Source organism: Pristiophorus japonicus, chromosome 2 (genome assembly GCF_044704955.1).
Source record: "Pristiophorus japonicus isolate sPriJap1 chromosome 2, sPriJap1.hap1, whole genome shotgun sequence".
Lineage (NCBI taxonomy): Eukaryota > Metazoa > Chordata > Chondrichthyes > Pristiophoridae > Pristiophorus > Pristiophorus japonicus.
The window spans coordinates 190,233,521-190,254,370 of record NC_091978.1 but is presented as its reverse complement, the minus strand read 5'-3'; the positions used below and the strand labels follow the sequence as shown (position 1 = coordinate 190,254,370).

General features: G+C 46.6%; 1 protein-coding gene across 2 annotated transcripts in view; it reads right to left on the bottom strand.

Annotated features, from left to right (window-relative positions):
* The window catches only part of LOC139232890 (uncharacterized), a 145,679-nt gene extending 129,969 nt beyond the window's left edge, over positions 1-15,710 (bottom strand). Inside the window, exons 1-3 of one of the 2 annotated variants that reach the window (XM_070863384.1) lie at positions 15,600-15,709; positions 15,176-15,335; positions 12,627-14,942 (exon numbers count right to left, since the gene is read on the bottom strand). In XM_070863384.1, the coding sequence (XP_070719485.1) occupies positions 13,550-14,455 (906 nt within the window). In that variant the 5' untranslated portion in view covers positions 14,456-14,942; positions 15,176-15,335; positions 15,600-15,709 and the 3' untranslated portion in view covers positions 12,627-13,549. Of the gene's footprint in view, positions 1-12,626; positions 14,943-15,175; positions 15,336-15,599 lie in introns of those variants that run through there. The other variant, XM_070863391.1, reaches the window with a different exon arrangement.
* Positions 15,711-20,850: the final 5,140 nt, after the last annotated feature.

The window sequence follows — 20,850 nt, the reverse complement described above, 5'->3', positions numbered from 1 at the left end:
GAAAGGCCTCACCTGCATCAACACGCACAAAGGTCTGTTTATCGACAACCGGTGCCCGTTCGGGACTCGGTCGTCTGCAGCGATCTTCCAATCGAACATGGAAAGCCTGCTAAAGTCGGTTCCTTGCACAGTGGTCTTCCAGGACGATATATTGGTTGCAGGTCGGGACACCTTGGAGCACTTGAAGAATCTGGAGGAGGTTCTTAGTCGGTTGGATCGCGTGGGGCTCAGGTTGAAGTGTGTTTTCCTGGCACAGGACATCGAATTCTTAGGAAGGAGAATCGCAGCAGACGGCACCAGACCCACCGACGCCAAGACGGAGGCCATCAAGAATGCGCAGCGACCACAGAACGTGACGGAGCTGCGGTCGTTCCTGGGAATCCTTAACTACTTCAGTAAATTCCTACCTGGATTAAGCACCCTGCTAGAACCCCTACATGTGCTACTGCGCAAGGGAGATGACTGGGTCTCGGGGAATTCACAAGAGGCTGCCTTTAAGAAAGCCTGAAACTTACTGCGTCCTAACAAACTGCTTGTCCAGTATAACCCATGTAAACAATTTGTGTTAGCTTGCGATGCGTCATCATACGGGATCGGGTATGTATTAAACAGGCTAATGAATCGGGAATTTTGCAACCAATTGAGTATGCATCCAGGAGTTTGTCCAAGGCCAAAAGGGCCTACAGCATGGTTGAAAAAGAGGCTCTGGCGTGTGTTTATGGGGTAAAAGAAAATGCACCAGTACTTATTTGGCCTCATGTTCGAACTTGAAACTGACCACAAGCCACTCATATCGTTATTCTCAGAGAGCAAAGGGATTAATACCAATGCTTCTGTTCGCATCCAAAGATGGGCGCTCACACTGTCGGCATACAACTATGTCATCCACCACAGACCGGGCACAGAGGACTGCGCAGATGCTCTCAGTCAGCTACCATTGACCACCATCGGGGTGGAAATGGCACAGCCAGCGGACTTGCTCATAGTCATGGAAACATTTGAGAATGAGAAATCCCCCCATTACGGCCCGCCAGATCAGGACTTTTTTCCTTTACTGTCCTTGGTAAAAAAACTGTGTCCTCCATGGGAGCTTGTCCAGTGTCCCAGTGGAGATGCAAGAAGCGATTAAGCCATTCCACAGACGCAAAGATGAGCTGTCCCTGCAGGCGGACTGTCTTTTGTGGGACAATCGCGTAGTCTTGCCCAAGAAAGGCAGAGATACATTTATTTGCGAACTGCACAACACCCACCCAGGCATTATAATGAAGAAAGCCATAGCCAGATCCCACGTGTGGTGGCCTGGCATCGACTCAGATTTAGAGTCATGCATGCGCCAGTGCAACACTTGGTCTTAATTGAGCAATGCACTCAGAGAGGCACCGCTAAGTTTGTGGTCATGGCCATCCAAACCGTGGTCGAGGATCCATGTAGACTATGCGGGCCCTTTCCTAGGCAAAATGTTTCTGGTTGTCGTGGACGCTTACTCAAAATGGATTGAATGTGCAATAATATCTGTAAGCACATCCACAGCACCATTGAAAGCCTACGAGCTACGTTTGCCACGCACGGCTTGCCTGATGTCCTAGTCAGCGACAATGGGCCGTGCTTCACCGTGCTGAATTCAAAGAATTCATGACCCGCAACGGGATCAAACATGTCACGTCTGCCCCGTTCAAGCCCGCATCCAATGGCCAGGCAGAACGGGCAGTTCAGACCATCAAACAAAGCTTGAAATGCATGTTGGAAGGCTCCATGCAGACCCGGTTGCCCTGAGTACTGCTCAGCTACCGCACGAGACCTCTCTCACTCACCGGGGTTCCTCCGGCTGAGCTGCTCATGAAAAAGGCACTTAAAACAAGGCTCTCTCTTGTCCACCCGGATCTACATGATCACGTGGAGGACAAGCAGCATCAACAAAGTGTGTATCATTACCGCGCAAATTTGTCACGCGATATTGAATCAATGACCCTGTGTTTAAGCTCAATTATGGACATGGTCTGAAATGGCTCGCTGGCATGGTCACAACCAAAGAGGGGAGTAGGGTATTTCAGGTCAAACTGACCAATGGACTAATGCACAGAAAACACTTGGACCAAATCAAATTGCGGTTCACCAACAGCTACAAACAACCTGAAGAGGACACCACCAACTTTGACCTTCCAACACACACACAAATGGCAACTGACATCACAGTTGACCACGAAACTGAACTCATCATCCCCAGCAGCCTGGCAAGGCCAGCTGCCCAACAGCCCAGTGAAGAACTGACCAACCCACCCACACCAGCATTTGGACCGAGACGATCGACAAGACAGCACAAAGCCCCAGATCGTCTCACCTTTAAATAAGTGTACTGTTGACTTCATGGGGGAGAGATGTTATGTATTTAACCCCTTGTAACCTGCATCACACCTGTCCACCAGAGGACCTACATGTTGGAGTCCCTAGGGATCCCAGCTTCCCTTGGGAGCACAGTATATAAGCAGGCCACCCACGAGGTACCTGCATTCTGGAACCTTACTTAATAAATGAGCTCAGGTTACACTTGCTCATTACACACAGTACTCAGTCTGACCATTTATTATGAGTGTAACAATCTGATTTGTAAGAATAGAACCAAATGAGGGCAGTCCCAATGAGCTGGACAACAGAGAAATATTGGATGAGGATGAGATGTGGTCAGCTGTGCTAAAGACAGCAGCAATTTTGATGAGCACGAGGAGAGTTAATGCACCATGGTCACAATCAAAGAGGATGAGAGATTTGACTTTAATTATGACCATTTCACTGCTGTGGCAGGGCAGAAACTTGATTGGAGAGGTTCAAGCATGGAGTTGTGGAAAAGCTGGCACAGTCTTGGGAGGCAGTAACATTTTCGAGGACTTTGAAGAGGAATGGTAGATTGCATGGACAGATGGGTCAATGACAGGTTTTTCGAGGAGGTGATGATGCAGCTTTGAAAGAGACGGAGAATTAACCAATAAGGGAATTAAGGGTTATGGGGAGCGGGCGGGTAAGTGGAGCTGAGTCCACGGCCAGATCAGCCATGATCTTGTTGAATGGCGGAGCAGGCTCGAGGGGCTAGATGGCCTACTCCTGTTCCTAATTCTTATGTTCTTATGTTCTTATGATAGTACCTGATGAAAGGGAACCATTTGCAATGTCAGCTAGCATGGGGGCCAGTAAAGGAAGTTGTGTGCTGTGAAGTTTAGTGAGATTGAGGTCAAGGAGCAGGATATAGATGTCATGAAAAGATAAGTATTGGAGATGACATGAGAGGATCTAAGAGAGAAACTTGAGGCTAGAAATTGTACAGTGTCCCATTTGGGCCGATAAATTTTGCGGGAGCACAAAACTATCACCGGGCGCTACACAAGTGAAGTCGATGCAAACTTCCGGTTTAGCGCTCCAGGAAGGAAATGGAGCGCTAAATCAAGTGCTACCAATTCCCTTGGAGCGCTAAAACCAGCAGGAGGGACAGTAGTGCTACAGCGCTGCACAATGTCCAGTGCAGTGCTGCCAGGATACGAGGCTCCTTCCCTTCCTTAAAGGGAAGAGCCATTGCTGCAGACTCTGCATTAAACCTACTTCCCTCCTTGCCAATAGCAGCTGCAATCCGTGATGATCCTCCCCAAGCACTGTAACAGAATGCAGAGTTGATCAATCGCAGCCGAAGAATAGGTAAAAAAAATGCACAGAGGGCTCCAGAAAAATTTTGCACTTCACGACCCTCGTTTCATTCCACTTCTGAGCTCGACTTTGTGCTAATGGGGCCTATTAAGCTCACCCTGTGCATTACCCACTCCTATGAAATGGTGTAGGTCCGATGACACAATCAATGACGGATTTTCAGCTGGGATATTTAAAGGAGCAATGCCCGCATTGCAATTAAAGATTCATCTTGAATTGTGCAGGCATTGTACTGCAACAGTTGAGTATTCCAAACATTTGGAGACATGCCTGCACTGAGGCAGAGGGTTCTCAAATGACTCCCTACATAGGTTTGTGGAGGGAGTGAGAGCATACAGGATGGTCCTCTTCCATTTGGATGGGCGGAAGAGACCACCCCAGCAGACGAAAGGAGGTGAACAGCAGAAATGTGGTCAAGAGGATCTGGGTGCAGTGCCACAAACATTTCAATGATTTCATTAGATCAGGAAAGGTGAGTGCAAAGCCACACTTAACTTCATCCTGCTGCACCTCTTGTCATATCCCCATTACTCAGCCTTCCCAAGCCTGCTTCTGCACATCATTATTCACACCAATGTACCTTGCACACTCACCCTCATCCTAATGCACTCAATCCAACAAACACGACATAAGGAAGCCATTTGGCATTGGCTCCCCACTCCATCATTGTCACCCTCTTGGGTCCTCATGGACCCACTGCTGTGCAGCAAGTTGCTCTCCAGTTCCTTGCTAGCAGGGAAGTGCAGGTGGCCCATGAGAGGGATGACAGTGAGAAGGGACATGGAAGTGGGGGCTCCTCTCAAAATGCTCACATTTCTCCCCCATTGCCTTCCCCTCAGTTAAAACCTCTGATGGATCCTCGGACTGGGATGGCCGAGTCTGCCCCTGCATAGTCACAGGAGGAGCAGATGTTGGCGGGGCCATTAGAGATTCCAAGGCCCAGAGGACATCTGCCAAAAGTGTCTATGCAGTTGCATCATGGAAGTGAGCAAGCTGTCTCTACCTCTTCGGACGCCACAGGGGTAGCACCTCACAGAAGCATGTGTAAGAGAAAGATGACACACAAGTAGATACACAAGGGTAGGCACTTGGGTGTTTTAATAAAAGTTTGTGTGAAGTTTCTATTAATCTGAAAATGATTAATTTCACCACTTTCCAGTCATGGCCAATTCTGTCTGCAACTTTGGAAGTGGCTTAGTGAGTTGGAGTGAATGGTGAGGCATGCCATTACTTCCAGCAATGGTGGTCAGTGTAAAACAAATGGCTTGACCTCTGTAGGGATGCTTTATGATGATGTGGGGTGTTGGGAGCCTGGAGCAGTAAATAGCAGCCATCTGGCTGTCATGTCTGAAGTTAAATAAATCTTAAGTAAATGATGAGGTCATCCCTGACCTCCCGGGCAGCAAGATGCTCGGGTGTTGGTGGGATCTGGACCACAGGTGCCTCTGGCTCCTCCTCCTCCTCATCTTCCAGCTGATGCTCCTCATCTTCCTCCTCAGCCTCTGAAGACACTGAGTGCTCAGAGTCTTGCTCCTCATGTAGTGCTAATCCTCGCTACTGCACTGTGTTGTGCAGGGCGCAACAGACTATGACTATTCAGGAAACCCTGGATGGTGCACACTGAAGGGCTCCTCCAGAACTGTCAGGGCATCTGAAGTGCACTTCCAGTATGCCTAATGTCTGCTCCGTGACATATCTGGTGGAAATATGGCTTTCATTATATCTCTCCTTGGCCTCAGTATTTGGTCTCCTCAAGGGTGTCATGAGCCACATCGTCAGTGGATAGCCCTTGTCTCCAAGCAGCCAACCGGAAAGTTTGTTTGGAGGAGCAAAGTGCTGAGGGAGGATGGACTGGTGCAGGATGAAAGAATCATGGCAGCTGCCAGGGAATTTAGCGCATACAGGTATGATGATCTTCCTATGGTTGGAGATAAGCTGTACATTGAGGGAATGGAAGCCATTGTGATTGACAAAGAATCCTGGGTGATGATGGGGTGCCCTGATGGCCACATCTGTGCAGTCAATGATGCCCAGAACCCATGGGAAGCTAGCCATTCATAACAATGGCTTCATCAGTGGCAAAGTTGATATAATTGGCTGACTTGTCAAACAGGGCATCGGTGTCCTGTGCTATGCAGCTGTGGGCAGCCGACTGCCCCAAATGTCTGCTGCAGATCCCTGGAAGACATTGAGAACACTGGTGATGCTGACAGCCACTGCTAAGGTATGACCATCCATTCCTCTGGGCTGCAGGTCTTGCTCCAGCAATGTGCAAATGTCTGTGATGACCCAGCACGAAAGCCTGAGACTGCTTTGGCACTGCTAATCAGTCATGTTGAGGAAGCACATCCTCTGGCTGTAAACCCCATGTTGGGGGATATCACCTCTGGCATAGTGTAGCCCTGTGCTGATGCCCTCTGTCCTGTGCAGCATCAGGTCGTTGAAGAGAAGGTAGGTGGTGTTGTTGTTGGTGCTACTGGTGTGCCTGGTGCTGATGGTGTTGGGGCTTATTGTGGTCCGATTCTGAGGACCAAAGTGAGATAGTATTAATGGCACCCATGCTGATGGAATAGATGTGACAGAAGCAATCTGTCAATGGTTTGATAGGTTCTACCAAGAAGTTGACAATGGAGCCTGATTTTGCTGAAAACACTTGCAACCTTTAGAAAGCTAAATCTGTGCTGACAATGCACTCTGCAACAGCATCTCCCATAGCAAAGTAACTCGGTGTCAGGTGAAATTATTTATCGTGCTTTCCCTGCTATGCACTAATGAGCTGGATCAATGGCCACTGAACTTCTGCCTCAGGTTCACAGACGTGGTTCCTGAGTTGTGTGATCCCCGTGGTCATTCAAGGAACTTTGAAAGATAGAGCTTAAAAGATGCTTAAGGGTCTGACAAGCACCTAATAATGATTTTAATTAGTTTGCCCACCTCTACCATTTTGGTCGCTGCCACATTAGCAAATGCACCCAAGGGAAAGACACACGGAGGCGGGATGACGGCGGATTCCCGACCCACTCCAAGTTATTTCAACTTTCACTCCCGACACGCCTCCAATCCCGCCTGGATGGATGCCAGAAAATTCCAGCAGATGTACTCCTTGCACTTGTTGTTGGAGGTGATGGAGGAAACAGGGGAGAGGGGAATGGGTTTTAAAGAGATTGTTGATCGTGGAGAAAAGAAGTTGGGGGTTATCTTTGCTCTTGAAGATGTTCCATTAAGCTACTGTTATATATGAAATTAGTTACTTTGATTGGCTCCGCCCATGACAATTGGCTCAATGAATATTTTTAGTCAATTTACAACAGCTGCCAAATACTGCGTTAAACACATTTCAGAAATTACAACTCAGCATTAACAATGCACAAGCAAGTAACATGGAATTTACAGAGCAGAGACAGGCCAATCATTTCAATTGGTCTATGCCAGCGCTTAGGATCCGCACGAGCTACCTCCTAGCCTACTTTATCTCACCCTATCAATATATCCTTTATTCCTTTCTCTCTCATATACTTATCTAACTTCCCCTTTACTACTTCATGTGGTAGCAAGTTCCACATTCTCCCACTCTCTGGGTAAAGAAGATGTTATTATGCCCAATCTGCTGCTTTTTCCCTAAAAATCAACAATTTGAAAATAGCTCCATAGTCGCAAACCTTTATTTTTATATATAAACACACACCTCAAAGGCAAACAAAAACAATCTAAAATAAATGGGCAAACAAGCAAAACAGAATGAAGCAGACAATCTGTCATATAACATTACAGAAAAACTGTACTAACTGAGATACATCAGTTAAGCCTGCGCTAACCTCGATTCTTCATAAGCATGCTATGGTTAACAACTAAGCTCAATTCTTTGGATGATAGCGCTAGCAGGACAATCCAACTGAAAATGTGGGTGACATAACATTAAAGTTTGATGATAAAGGACATGAGCACATTGAATAATCAAGTGAAAAGCAAATCAAAAAGTGGATAAGGATTAATCCTACAGCAACCAAGGCTATAATATCAAATGCCTACAAGGTTGTGTGTTTATTGGAAAATTGAAGACAAGGGACAAAGTATATATTTGCACAATCCACTTGAGCAATTTGAACCACTATCCTACAAAAAATATATTTTATTCAGGGAAGCAGAGTTTAGCAGCACGGAGTGGCTTTACAAATCTAAATTTAAATCTAGTTCCAGACTTGCTTTGCTCCACTGCTGATATAAAAATTGTAGTGCACAGAGGAAATATAGCCATATACAAGTATTAAAATGGGATATCCCCTCATCAAAAACCTTTTATATTAATTGGGGTATAACCATTGTGTAAACACATATGTAAATTTAAAAAGAGCAGAGAAATAACAGGCAAAAGTTATCTTTAAGGTGATGTGATTAGACTTGGATTGCTACCTTACCAGAAAATCGTCTATAATTAATTTATTACCATTTATTGCATTCCGCTACATAATTTGTAGCCTATTCCAACCTGCCCGTGCAGTGACCAGTACCACTGTTAACAGAAGCATTAAAATATGAGGGTTTAGGAGTCCACACCGAAATACCAATAACATCAGCAATGTTACACCAGCAAGAGCATTTTGCTGAATGTCTAAGCACAGGGTAGACGTAAAATTCAAAATAAATATATTTATCCACAAAAGAATCCATCATACATTAAAAATCATGTGTATATCAAGATGCACTTAACCAGTTCCTCTTGTTCTGTTATTTCCATCACACTATTTCTGATACGTAGGGCTTAATTTTGTCCAAGCCTGTTTTCTGGCATATTGCCAGAGTTGTGCCTGTTTTTCTAGGCCAGAAAAATCTATCTATCTCAGTTTTGACAAAAAATATTTTGCCCAAATTTCCCCGATGCATAATTCAAATTTGACGCAGCACAGCATGTCCAGGAGCCTTGGGGGGGGTGGAGCCTGCTGTCTACATCGAAAAAACGATGCCACACCTTCTGCGCATGCACGGGGGAAAAAGTGACGTTTTTGTCATTATTTCAATGACACGCATGCGTATTACAGCTCCAGCTTGGCAATTGGCCATTTTTAAAGAGCCAGTTGTGTGTGTGACAACGTTGAGTGCTGTGTGAGAGCATTGGAAAAATCGAAGCTGCAGTAATACAAGATGCAACGCAGTGCAAGGACCAAGAATTTCTTACAGGATGAAGTGGCGGCACTAGTTACTGTGAGTGAGAACAGATGGCAGGAGCTGGATACCAACAAAGGTCACATAAAGGTTCCACCCAAAGAACTGAAGAAGCGCTGGAACCAAGTTGCAGAAGATTAGTGCGTAATGGTGACCACCACCGAGATCTGGAGGTCAGTGTAAAAAGAAATGGCAGGACCTTAGTCAAGTAGTTAGTGTCAGTAATATTTTCATTTATTCAATGGAATTACAATTGTAAATGTGACCAACTGTATATGTCGCACCCAGCAGAAAGACACCCTCTCTAAAAAGTTGCATTTTCATCTTTGCAGAGGAAGATGGCACATGATGAAAGGGAAATAACTCGAACAGGAGGAGACTTGGCAAATCTGCAGCCACTGACGCATTTGGAAGAGAAGGTCGCTGCTTTGATGGGTCCAGTGCACAAGCTGGATCCACACTCGAGGGAAAGGGTAAGTCCTGCAAATTCCACAGTCTGGCTTTGCTGAATGTTAAGTACTGTGCGGGCTAACCATGGGGATATCTCCATCAGCCATACTTCAGTTGATGCAATGTGCCATCATTCATCAAATCAGCCTGCTGCCTGCGCTGTGTGAGCCTACTCATGGCACCCACCCTGCCCCCTCCTCTGCTGCTAACCATTTGTCTGTATTCTGTTATATTTTGCAGCACTTGAGGCCAACCCTGATGATGCAGAAGAAGATTCAGATGAGTATGAGCCTGAAGAGGAGAACGTCTTCCAATTCCAATTTCCAGACCAAGAGCATAGGGGTGAGGGGGAGGGGTGGGGATGGATGAAGCCCTATCTCTTGTACTCACTTTGAAGAAGGTGCAGGTGCCACCCATTGAGTTGCTAGTCCCTTTCCTGACTAGTGGTTTGAGTGTTGGTGGGACATTCCATGGTTTCCCACTGTCCAAGGCTGGAGATTCCAGTGGGGTGCAGCGAGGCACACCTAATGCCCCATCTTCTGAGGCTGAGGCTTCCCATGGGACCCGCAACCTCGGAAGTTAGGGCCTTAGGTATGCCTCACTGCACCACACCACTGGGACCCGCAATCTCGGAAGGTGGGGCCCTGGGTGTGCCTCGCTGCACCACACAACAGGGACCCGCAACCTCAGAAGGTGTGAAACCATGGAATGTCCCACCAGCACTCAAGCCACTAGTCATGGAAGGGGCTGTCACCACAATGAGTGGCACCTCCTCCAAAGTCAGTACAACAGAGGGAGCTTCATCCAGCTCCATCCCCTTCCCCTCCCCCTCACCCCCATGTTCTAGGTCTGGAGCTTTGGATTGGAATATGCTCTCTTCAGGCTCGTCCACGCCTGAGTCTTCTGCATCGTGAGAGTTGGCCTCAAGTTCTGCAAAATATAACAGAACAGTAAAATGGTTAGCAGCAGAGGAGGGGGCAGGTTGGGTGGCATGAGTAGGCTCACACATTGCAGGCCAAGCAGCAGGTTGACTTGAAGGACCACGATGAATTTGCAGGACTTACTCTCTCCCTCGAGTGTGGGCCCAGCTTATGCAATGGTGGTTGCTTTTCTCCAGGCAGGACCCATCAAAGCAGCGACCCTCTCTTCCAAGGGTGTCAGTGGGTGCAGATTTGCCGAGCCTCCTCCTGTTTGAGTTCTTTCCCTTTTATTATGTGCCACCTTCTTCTGCAAAGATGAAAACCTAACTTTTTAAAGAGGGTATATTTCTGCTGGGTAGGACATACAGATGGACAAATTTCAATTGCAGTTCCAGTGAATATATGAAAATATTACTTACACTAACTACTTGACCAAGATCCTACCACTTCTTTTTGCACTGGTCTCCAGATCTGGTGGTGGTCACCATTGCACAGTAATCTTCTGCAACTTGGTTCCAGCATTTCTTCATTTCTTTGGGTGGAACTTTTATGTGACTACTGCTGGTGTCCAGCTCCTGCCATTTGTTCTCAATCACAGTAATCAGTGCCTCCACTTCTTCCTGCAAGAAATTCTTCGTCCTTGCACGCATTGCACCTTGTTCTGCTGCAGCTGCGATTTTTCCACTACTCTCACACAGCACTCCTCACACACGCAACTGGCTTTTAAAAAATGGCCGATTGCCAACCCGGAGCTGTACTGCGCATGCGCATCCATTGCAACGACATCAGAAACGTAACTTTTTTTTTCCAGTGCATCCGCAGAAGGTGTGGCATCGTTTTTCGGCGCAGACAGCAGGCTCCACGTCCCGAGGCGACTGGACACGCTGCGTGGCGCCAAATTTGAATTATACATTGAGGAAACTGGTAAATTATTTCCGGTGCATTTCTGGCCTAGAAAAACCGGCGTAATTCTGGCAATATGCCAGAAAACGGTCTTGGCCAAAATTGAGCCCATATAATTAGCTTTTAATAGTAATCACTGCCACTGATTTACAGTTTTTGTGCATATCTGCAAATAATCTTAGAACTTGAGCTTGAAAATATCACTGACATTCCTACAATACGTTATACTTAAAAGACAATGGTCTAGAATTTTCCCAGCCTAACGCACGTTTTAACACCAGTTTTTGTCGTAAAATTTTTTGGGGGCGTTAAAAAAATGTAAGGACATTTTGCAAATTTGGCCAGTTGTTTAACACCGTCATTAAAAAATAATGATCGCCTTTTTTCAGTACCGTTTTTATGATGTCATTAGGCGTCAAAAATAACGATATCGCTGTTTTTGTGAATTTGGCCAATAACGATATTTTTAAGGACAGTGATAAATACCGAACTGAAAAAGCTTGTCTTACCTGGTCGAGTCGAATCGAAATCGGCGATAACGGTACCATCTTGGAAAATGGAGCTGAGTTAAAGGTTTTGGAGGGAAGGCTGCGTTTAGAGATTGAGTTTATAATTTGTTTTCAAGGACATTTAAGGGCATTTAAGGACATTTTAAGTATAGGGTCTATTCTGTGCCATATTTGGTGACTGCTTATGCTATCCAGAATAATCATAGAAGAAGGCTTATTCAACAGCATTATCAGCTTAATCAAAGAGGTCGCAGACTTAAGGGGAGGAGTCCTTACCCCCAACGAGTTTATAGGGAACATCTTTCATACCTCCACCTGACAGAGGTACAGTGCGTTAGAAGGCTGCGCATTCGAAAAGAAGTGGTCACAGAGATATGCCAGCTCATAAAGGCAGACATACAGCCTACAAGCGTGAGGAGGACTGCACTGATCGTCAAGGTCAAGTTGACTGCGGCACTTTCCTTCTGTGCCTCCAGCTCCTTTCAGGTATCAGCAGGGGACATATGCTGCATTTAGCAGTTAGCTACATATCATTGCATTCGTCAGGTGACTACTGCACTGTTTGCACATAGGAAGGACTTCATAAACTTACCAATGACCAGGGAGGCACAGAATGAGAGGGCTATAGGCTTTGCACGAATTGCTGGCTTCCCCAGGGTACAGGCTGCCATTGACTGTATTCACATGAGGACGAGGATTCCACGCCAGCAGCACCCCCCCGGTCCCCGCCCGCCCCCCCCCCCCCCGACAGGAGGGCACGGGAGGAGGCCTCGTGGACCTTACGCCATTGCAAGAGCCTGTCATCAGCAGCTGATACTTTACTGCTTTGCATGAAGGCTGAACAGCATGTTTCATCATGGACTGCCCACTGTAGCTCACCATGTTGACTATTTCCCCCTGTTTTTCTGTGAATGAGACACTGCATAAGTTTGGTTTAGTTGGAAGAATAATTTTAACTTTATTAAACATTTGTACACTTGTACATAACTTACATAAAAACTTTTGGTATTATATAAAACTTTTAAATTAACGTCACTTAAATAACAATAATGCAAACAACCAACCACAACAATAACAAAAGAAGAACAAAAGAAGAACAAAACGACAAGAACAATGGCAGCAAACAAACTTCAGCAGCAGCCACCTCTACCCCTGCTCTTATTTAAACACCGCCGCACCGCCTGCTCTTCTTGCCCTTGCTATTAGCCTTGCCCATTCATCATTGTAGGCAGTCCCTCGGAATCGTGGAAGACTTGCTTCCACTCTTAACATGAGTCCTTAGGTGGCTGAACAGTCCAATACGAGAACCACAGTCTCTGTCACAGGTGGGACAGATAGTCATTGGGGGAAAGGGTGGGTGGGACAGTTTGTCGCATGCTCTTTCTGATGCCTGTGCTTGATTTCTGCATGCTCTCGGCGACGAGACTCGAGGTGCTCAGCGCCCTCCCGGATGCATTTCCTCCATCCGAGAAGGAGTTCTTCCTTAGGGCGGACTTTGGCCAGGGACTCCCAGGTGTCAGTGGGGATGTTGCACTTTATCAGGGAGGCTTTGAGGCTGTCCTTGTAATGTTTCCGCTGCCCACCTTTGGCTCGTTTGCCATGAAGGAGTTCCGAGTAGTGCGCTTGCTTTGGGAGTCTCGTGTCTGGCATGCGAACTATGCGACCTGCCTAGCGAAGCTGATTAAGTGTGGTCAGTGCGTCAATGCTGGGGATGTTGGCCTGGTCGAGGACACTAATGTTGGTGCGTCTGTCCTCCCAGGGGATTTTTAGGATCTTGCAGAGACAGCGTTGGTGGTATTTCTCCAGCGAGTTGAGGTGTCTACTGTACATAGTCCATGTCTTTGAGCCATACAGGAGGGTGGGTATTACAACAGCCCTATAGACCATGAGCTTGGTGGCAGTTTTGAGGGCCTGGTCTCAGGCGGCCGAAGGCTGCATTGGCGACTGGTGGCGGTGTTGGATCTCGTTGTCAATGCCTGCCTTTGTTGATAGGAGGCTCCTGAGATACAGGAAGTCATCCACGTTGTCCAGGGCCATGCCATGGATCTTGATGACTGGGGGCCAGTGTTGTGTGGCAAGGACAGCCTGGTGTAGGACCTTTGTCTTACTGATGTTTATTGTAAGTCCCATGCTTTCGTACGCCTCAGTAAATAAGTCGACTATGTCCTGGAGTTCAGCCTCTGTATGTGCGCAAATGCAGGCGTCGTCCGCGTACTGTAGCTCGACGACAGAGGTTGGAGTGGTCTTGGACCTGGCCTGGAGACGGCGAAGGTTAAACAAGTTCCCACTGGTTCTGTAGTTTAGTTCCACTCCAGCGGGGAGCTTGTCAACTGTGAGTTGGAGCATGGCAGCGAGGAAGATTGAGAAGAGTGTTGGCGTGATGACGCAGCCCTGTTTGACCCTGGTCCGGACATGGACAGGGTCTGTGATGGATCCGTTGGGAAGGATCTCGGCCTGCATGTTGTCATGGAGCAGGCGAAGGATGGTGCCCATTATCGCAGGCTTAGCCCTAATCCCGGTGAGTCCAAGCTTCTTATTAGGTTGCCGGGTACGGCACTCCACTTTTTGGGGGACAGGCGAGGTAGACGCCAATGGAAGCCGCTGAAAACTTGCGGCTGCGGAAGGCCTGGCTTTGGACTCTTCAGCCTGTGGATCAACCTGCACACTGACTGTTGAGGTTGGTCTGGGGATTGGAGTGGCATCACTCGAGACCGTCAATTGCCGCTGGGCAATGGCAGCCTCGGTGTTTTCCTGAGTTGCAGTGACGATCTCAGACATACCCTCCCTAATGTCAGCAGATAGTACTGCTGTGCCTCCCGACATGCGCTCCCTAATTTCACCAGATATTGCTGCTATGCGTGCCGAGACCCACCAATGGCTTCAAAGAGCGATTTGGTGAGCTGGACGCTCTCCCCGGTCATTCCTATCAGCTCTACCACCTCCCATGGAGCCTGCATCTCGGGAGAGTGTTCTTCACATCTCCATCTCTGTACAGACTGGTCTGCTGCTGCTCTGGGTGTGAGCTCCTGCAACCCACTGGGACCCAGGACATCGGATTGTGCATAATTGGCATATGTCCCCTCCTGAGTAGGGCAGGCTTAAACCTTTTCCATCTCCGTGGCTTCGACCTCCTCCAAACTCAATACCACCGTCTGATCATCCTCCGCCCCACACCTTTCCAAGACACCAATTGAAGCATCGTCCTCTTCATCCTTCTGCTCCTGTGGAGTTTCTGCAGAATGGCGGAGTTCGGTGTCATTCACTTCCGTTTGTGGCGAGCTGACGGGGTCTTCTCCAGTATTGTATGTATCTGAAACATGTGCAGAATATAAAGGAACAGATGATTGGTTAGCAGCAGAGGAGGGGGCAGCGTGACATGAGTAGGCTCACATAATGCAGGCTTGTTTGAAGGACCATGATGAATGAGATTACATCACATAAACCGAAGCCTAGCCGACTGAGAGTACATCGCATAAACCGAAGCATAGCCCACACAATACTAAACCTTGAGCCAATCCAGACTGTGGATTTTGCAGGACTTACCCTCTCTCTAGAACCTGGGCTCAGCGTTTGCACAAGTGGTCGATATCTGCGACGCACCAATGAGACCTGCAATCTGACTTTCCATGGCTGTGATTGGGAGCAGTCTTGCCGGACCCCCACCAGTTTTCCGCTCCTGTCGCCAGGTCTCGGACAGCTTTCTCTGCAAAGATGGCAATAGACATTTTTAAGAAAGGTGCCTTCTGCTGTCGTGGCACGTATAGATAGTCATCAATGAACTTATGCCATACTGTGTGCATTTAATTAAGTGCGCGATTTTAACCTTCATGTTGGTTGAACAAAGCAAATTGGCCAGGGTATCCTTGTGGAAGAGTTCATAGGGCCCAAATTTCCCTAGCCGCCTAGAGCGGCACAGTTAGGGGTGGCATGCCGACTTTCTAAGTCAAGAAAAGCGGCAAAAATTTACCTTCGACTTTGGCCGCTCCCTCATCATCTGGAGCGTGGCGCTGCAGAGCCTGTGGGGGTGGGGGGGGTGCGGAGCTTCGGCCGCGCTTGCTCAGCACGGCCGTCAGGGGGGCCGGGCCTTGGGCCCAGCGTCTACTGGAGTGCCGGCAGGGGGACGCATGTCTGTTTGAGCGTGCGTGCATGCGCAATGGGCGTTTCAGTGTGCGCGCATGCGCAGTGGAGCAGGAAGCTTGGCAATTGGCCAATTAAAGGAAGAGCTTCATCAGTATCATTGGCAATGGACCATATATAAAGGTAAGGTTTAAATAGTGATTTTTGTGTGGCTGAGGGAGTGGAAAGGAGTGCTGGATAGGTGGAAGAAAGGTGAGAAGTGTGATTTTTGAACATTACCTGAGTGTAAGTCCAATACACGAATGGCGCAAGAGTGTGCAACAAGAACAAAGAATTTCCTCTGTGAGGAAGTGGAGAAACTAGTGACTGTCATTGAGGAGAAATGGCTGGAGCTGGATATCAGCAAGAATGGTCCGTCAAAAGTTTCACCCAAGGAAATGAGAAGAAGATGGAACTTAGTTGCAGAAGAATACTCCGCAGGGGTCAATACCGCAAGATCTGGAAGCCAGTGCAAGAAGAAATGGCAAGACATTGGTCAAGTAGTGAGTGTAAGTAATATTTTCATCTTTCAATGGAATTGCAATTGTAAATGTGACCATCTGTATATGTCCCACCCATCAGAAGCGCACCATGTGTGAAAAGTTATATTTTCATCTTTGCAGATGAAATTGGCCCACAACAAAAGGGAAAGACTTAGAACAGGAGGAGGGCCACCAAATCTGCACCAACTGTCACCCTGGGAACAGAGGGTTGCTGCTTTGCTGAGTCACACCTGCAGAAAAAGAATCAGCTCTGCACAAACTGGATCCACACGCGAGGGCGAGGGTGAGTCATTAAAATGCATAGTCGCCCTTCAAATCAACCTGCTGACTGGCCTGCTACGCATCAGACTGCTCATGCCACCCATCCTGCCCCCTCCTGTGCTGCTAACTATTTGACTGTTCTGTTGTATTTTTCAGAAGAAGAAGATACTCCTCAACATCCTGAAGATCCACCAGAAGATCCAGAAGCGTGCGCTCCAGACCAAGGCGGGTGGGGGGAGGAGGGGTCCATGGAAATGTGTTCACGGGAGAATGCTGACTGCGATATGGATCAGTCCATAGTACAGGGCATCACACTGCCAGAAACCTCCATGAGTTCCTCGGCGACATTCCATGGTTTCACACATTCCGAGGTCGCAGGTCCCAGTGGCGGTCGTGAAATGCATGTTGGGACACCGTCGACCCAGCCTGCGCCTCACACTGGAGGGGTGCCACTAGGCAGACCCACGGCGAGGGGAAGGAGAAGCCGACCAGTCTCTCCTGAGATGCAGATGTTAATCAGGTTCTGTCATTGGGTGAGGGGACCAATGCCCTCACAAGATCACTCGTGGCGGCCGTCAGTGGGGTACGTGATGAGGTAACGACACTGTCGGGTGAAATCTCAGCACTGAGACGGGAACTGAGGGCAGGCATTTCAGAGGGTGTGCAAACGACGGCAGATGCCATGAGGGAGCTAGCTTCTGCAATAAGGGCAGAAAGGCCAGATACTCAAATGCCACTCCCACTTCAATCCACGCACCAACCAGCCAAGCCGAGCCCCCAACCACAACCCCCCCTCCCCACCACCATCACCTATGAGGAAGTGCACTTTCCTGGAGATGTGGATAAGGGATGGGTGCAGCCTTTCTTTGCTGTTGTTTTGTTGTTGTTGTTCTTGATGTTGTCATTGAAGTGCACTGTAAAATATCCAATAAAAGATATTTTGCATTAAAACAGAATCATGTTCCATTTGGACCACACAACATTTAGGGACAACTGTAAAAAGTAAAAATCCCTCACCCCTACAGTTACGCATGCCTGCCGCCCTAGCTCTGGTGGGAGGGCTAGCCGGTGCGTTCTGCAGTCAGCAAGGTAGGACTGCTCTATATTCAGTGGCTGATTTATCTTTCATTTATTTTTGATGATGTTGTGCAGCTGTTGTGCTGAAGATGTTGTGAAGGTCATTAGTGCTTTAGAATCCTCTAACTCACCTTCAACCTCCCCCCCACCCCCGCCATCTCTGGCTACCTGCGCTGATTTCTTAAATATAGGTAAGGTTTTTCTGTGCCTACAAAAATTGCCACATAAACTGGCCTATGTTAGTTTGGAGTAACTTTCAGCTGGTCAAATTTGCTTCTCTGGCCAGAAGAGTTGACATGCCCCCTCTTGGAGAGAATAAACTAAACTAGAAAAAAACCTAACTAACTGACTGGAGCAAGTTAAATGGGGAAATTTGCGATTTTTAAGTTACTCCAAAAAAAGCTACTTACTCCAAAAGAAACGGGGCAACTCCTGGGGAAATATGAGCCCATAGAGTGTATCTGGGAAAGTTTCCTTGAACAGTATGTTGCAGAACCAACCAGGGAGCAGGCTATCTTGGACCTAATACCGTGTAATGAGATAGGATTAATACTTGATATCGTATTAAAGGATCCTCTAGGAATGAGTAAGCGTAACATGATTGAATATCATATTCAGTTAGAGGGTGAGAAAGTTGGTTCTCAAACCAGTGTCCAAAGATTAAATAAAGGAGATTACAAAGGTATGAGGGCAGAGTTGGCTAAAGTGGACTGGGAAAATAGATTAAAGTATGGGATTGTCATAGAATCATTCAACACAGAAGAAGGCCATTCAGCCCATCGAGCCTGTGCCGGCCCTTTGAAAGAGCATTCCCAATTCGTCCCACTCCCCCTGCTCTTTCCTCATTATATTGGATTCCTTAAATGAGCCTTTTCAATAATTGGCTAACTTTAGAACAGCATCTGTTTTAGATGATACATATAATGCTTGATTTGCCTGGTCAAATTCCAGGGAATAACGTTAGCAAAATTAAGCAAAACTAGGGCACAAGCAATAATTTCACAGTCCAGTGTGCAGAACCTGCACCCTACAGTGATGGTTGATGAGCAGTGGCAGACATTTAAGGAGATATTTCAGAACTCGCAGCAAAAAATATATCCTAATGAGAAGACTGTAAGAGAAGGGATAACCATCTGTGGCTAACTAAGGAAATATGGGACGGTAGCAAATTGAAAACAAGGGCATACAATCTGGCCAAGACTAGTGGGAGTCCACAGGATTTGGAAACTTTAAAAAAGCAGCAACGAACGGCTAAAAAAATGATAAAGACAGGGAAAATAGATTATGGAAGTAAACTAACACAAAATTTAAAAACAGATAGTAAGAGTTTCTACAGGTACATAAAAAGGAAAAGAGTGGCGAAAGTAAATGTTGGCCCCTAGAGGATGAGACTGGGGAATTAAAAATAGAGAACAGGGAAATGGTAGAGATGTTGAACAAATATTTTGTATCGGTCTTCACGGTAGAAGACACTAAAAGCATCCCAATAGTGGAAATTAAAGGGGCAATCGAGAGGGAGGAACATTCACTTTCACTAATGAGGGAGTATTAGGTAAAATAATGGGACTAAAGGTGGACAAGTCCCCTGGACCTGATGGCTTGCATCCTAGGGTCAAGAGAAGTATCGGCAGAGAAAATGGATGCACTGATTGTAATCTACCAAAATTTCCTGGGTTCTGGGGCGGTCCCAGCGGAATGGAAAACTGCAAATGTAACGCCCCTATTAAAAAATGAGGCAAACAAAAAGCAGGAAACTATAGACCAGTTGGCCTAACATTTGTCGTTGGGAAAATTATGGAATCCATTATTAAGCAAGCAGTAGCAGGACATTTGGAAAAGCATAATTCAATCAATCAGAGTCAGCATGGTTTTATGAGAGAAATCATGTTTGACAAATTTGCTAAAGTTCTTTGAGGATGTAATGAATAGGGTGGATAAGGGGGAGCCAGTGGGTGCGGTGTATTTGGATCTCCAAGAAGACATTTGATAAGGTGCCACATAAAAGGTTACTGAACAAGATAAAAGTTCACAGGGATGGGGGTAATATATTAGCATGGATAGAGGATTGGCTAACTAACAGATAAAAGAGAGTCAGGATAAATGGGTAATTTTCCAGTTGACAGTGACTAGTGGGGTGCCGCAGGGATCAGTGCTGGGGCCTCAGCTATTTGTAATCTATATTATTGACTTGGATGAAGTGACAGTATAATGTAGTCATGTTTGCTGATGATACAAAGATGGGTGGGAAAGCAAATTGTAAAGAGGGTACAAACAATCGCTAAGTGAATGGGACAACATTTAGCAGATGGAGTATAATGTGGGAAAATGTGAGGTTATCCACTTTGGCAGAAAAAATAGAGAAGTAAATTATAATTTAAATGGAAAAAAATTGCAAAGTGCTGCAGTACAGAGGGACGTGAGGGTCCCTTGTGCATGAAACATAAATACAGTACGCAGGTACAGAAAGTAATCATGAAGACAAATGGAATGTTGATCTTTATTGCAAGGGGGATAGAGTATAAAAGCAGAGAAGTCCTGCTACAACTGTACATGGTATTGGTGAGGCAACACCTAGAGGACTGCATACAGTTTTGGTCTCCATGTTTAAGGAAGGATATACTTGCTATGGAGGCTGTTCAAAGAAGATTCACTAGGTTGATTCTGGAGATGAGGAGGTTGACTTTTGAAGATAGAATGAGTAGGTTGGGCCTATATACATTGGAATTCAGAAGAACGAGAGGTAATCTTATCAAAACAAAAGATAATGAGGGAGATCGATAATGTGGATGCAGAGAGGATATTTCCACTCATCGGGGAAACTAAAACTATAGTCTCAGAATAAGGGACCACCCATTTAAAACTGAGATGAGGAGGAATTTCTTCTCTCAGAGGGTTGTAATCTGTGGAATTCTCTGCCCCAGAGAGCTGTGGCAGCTGGGTCATTGAATATATTTAAGGCGGAGATAGACAAATTTATGAGCGATAAGGGAATAAAAGGTTTCAGGGAGCAGGTGGGTCCATGATCAGATTAGCCATGATATTATTAACTGGTGGAGCAGGCTCGAGGGACTAGGTGGCCTACTCCTGCTCCTATTTCTTATGTTCTTACATCCTTACTTATGTTCATATCTGTATCGTGTCCCTTTACTTGCATGCTGTTCATCACGAACACATCGAAGACCAGTGCAGAAAAAAAGCAATCTTTATAATGTGTGACGATCAGAAGCCTAATGATACCAAGATGGGTCACATTCACAATTC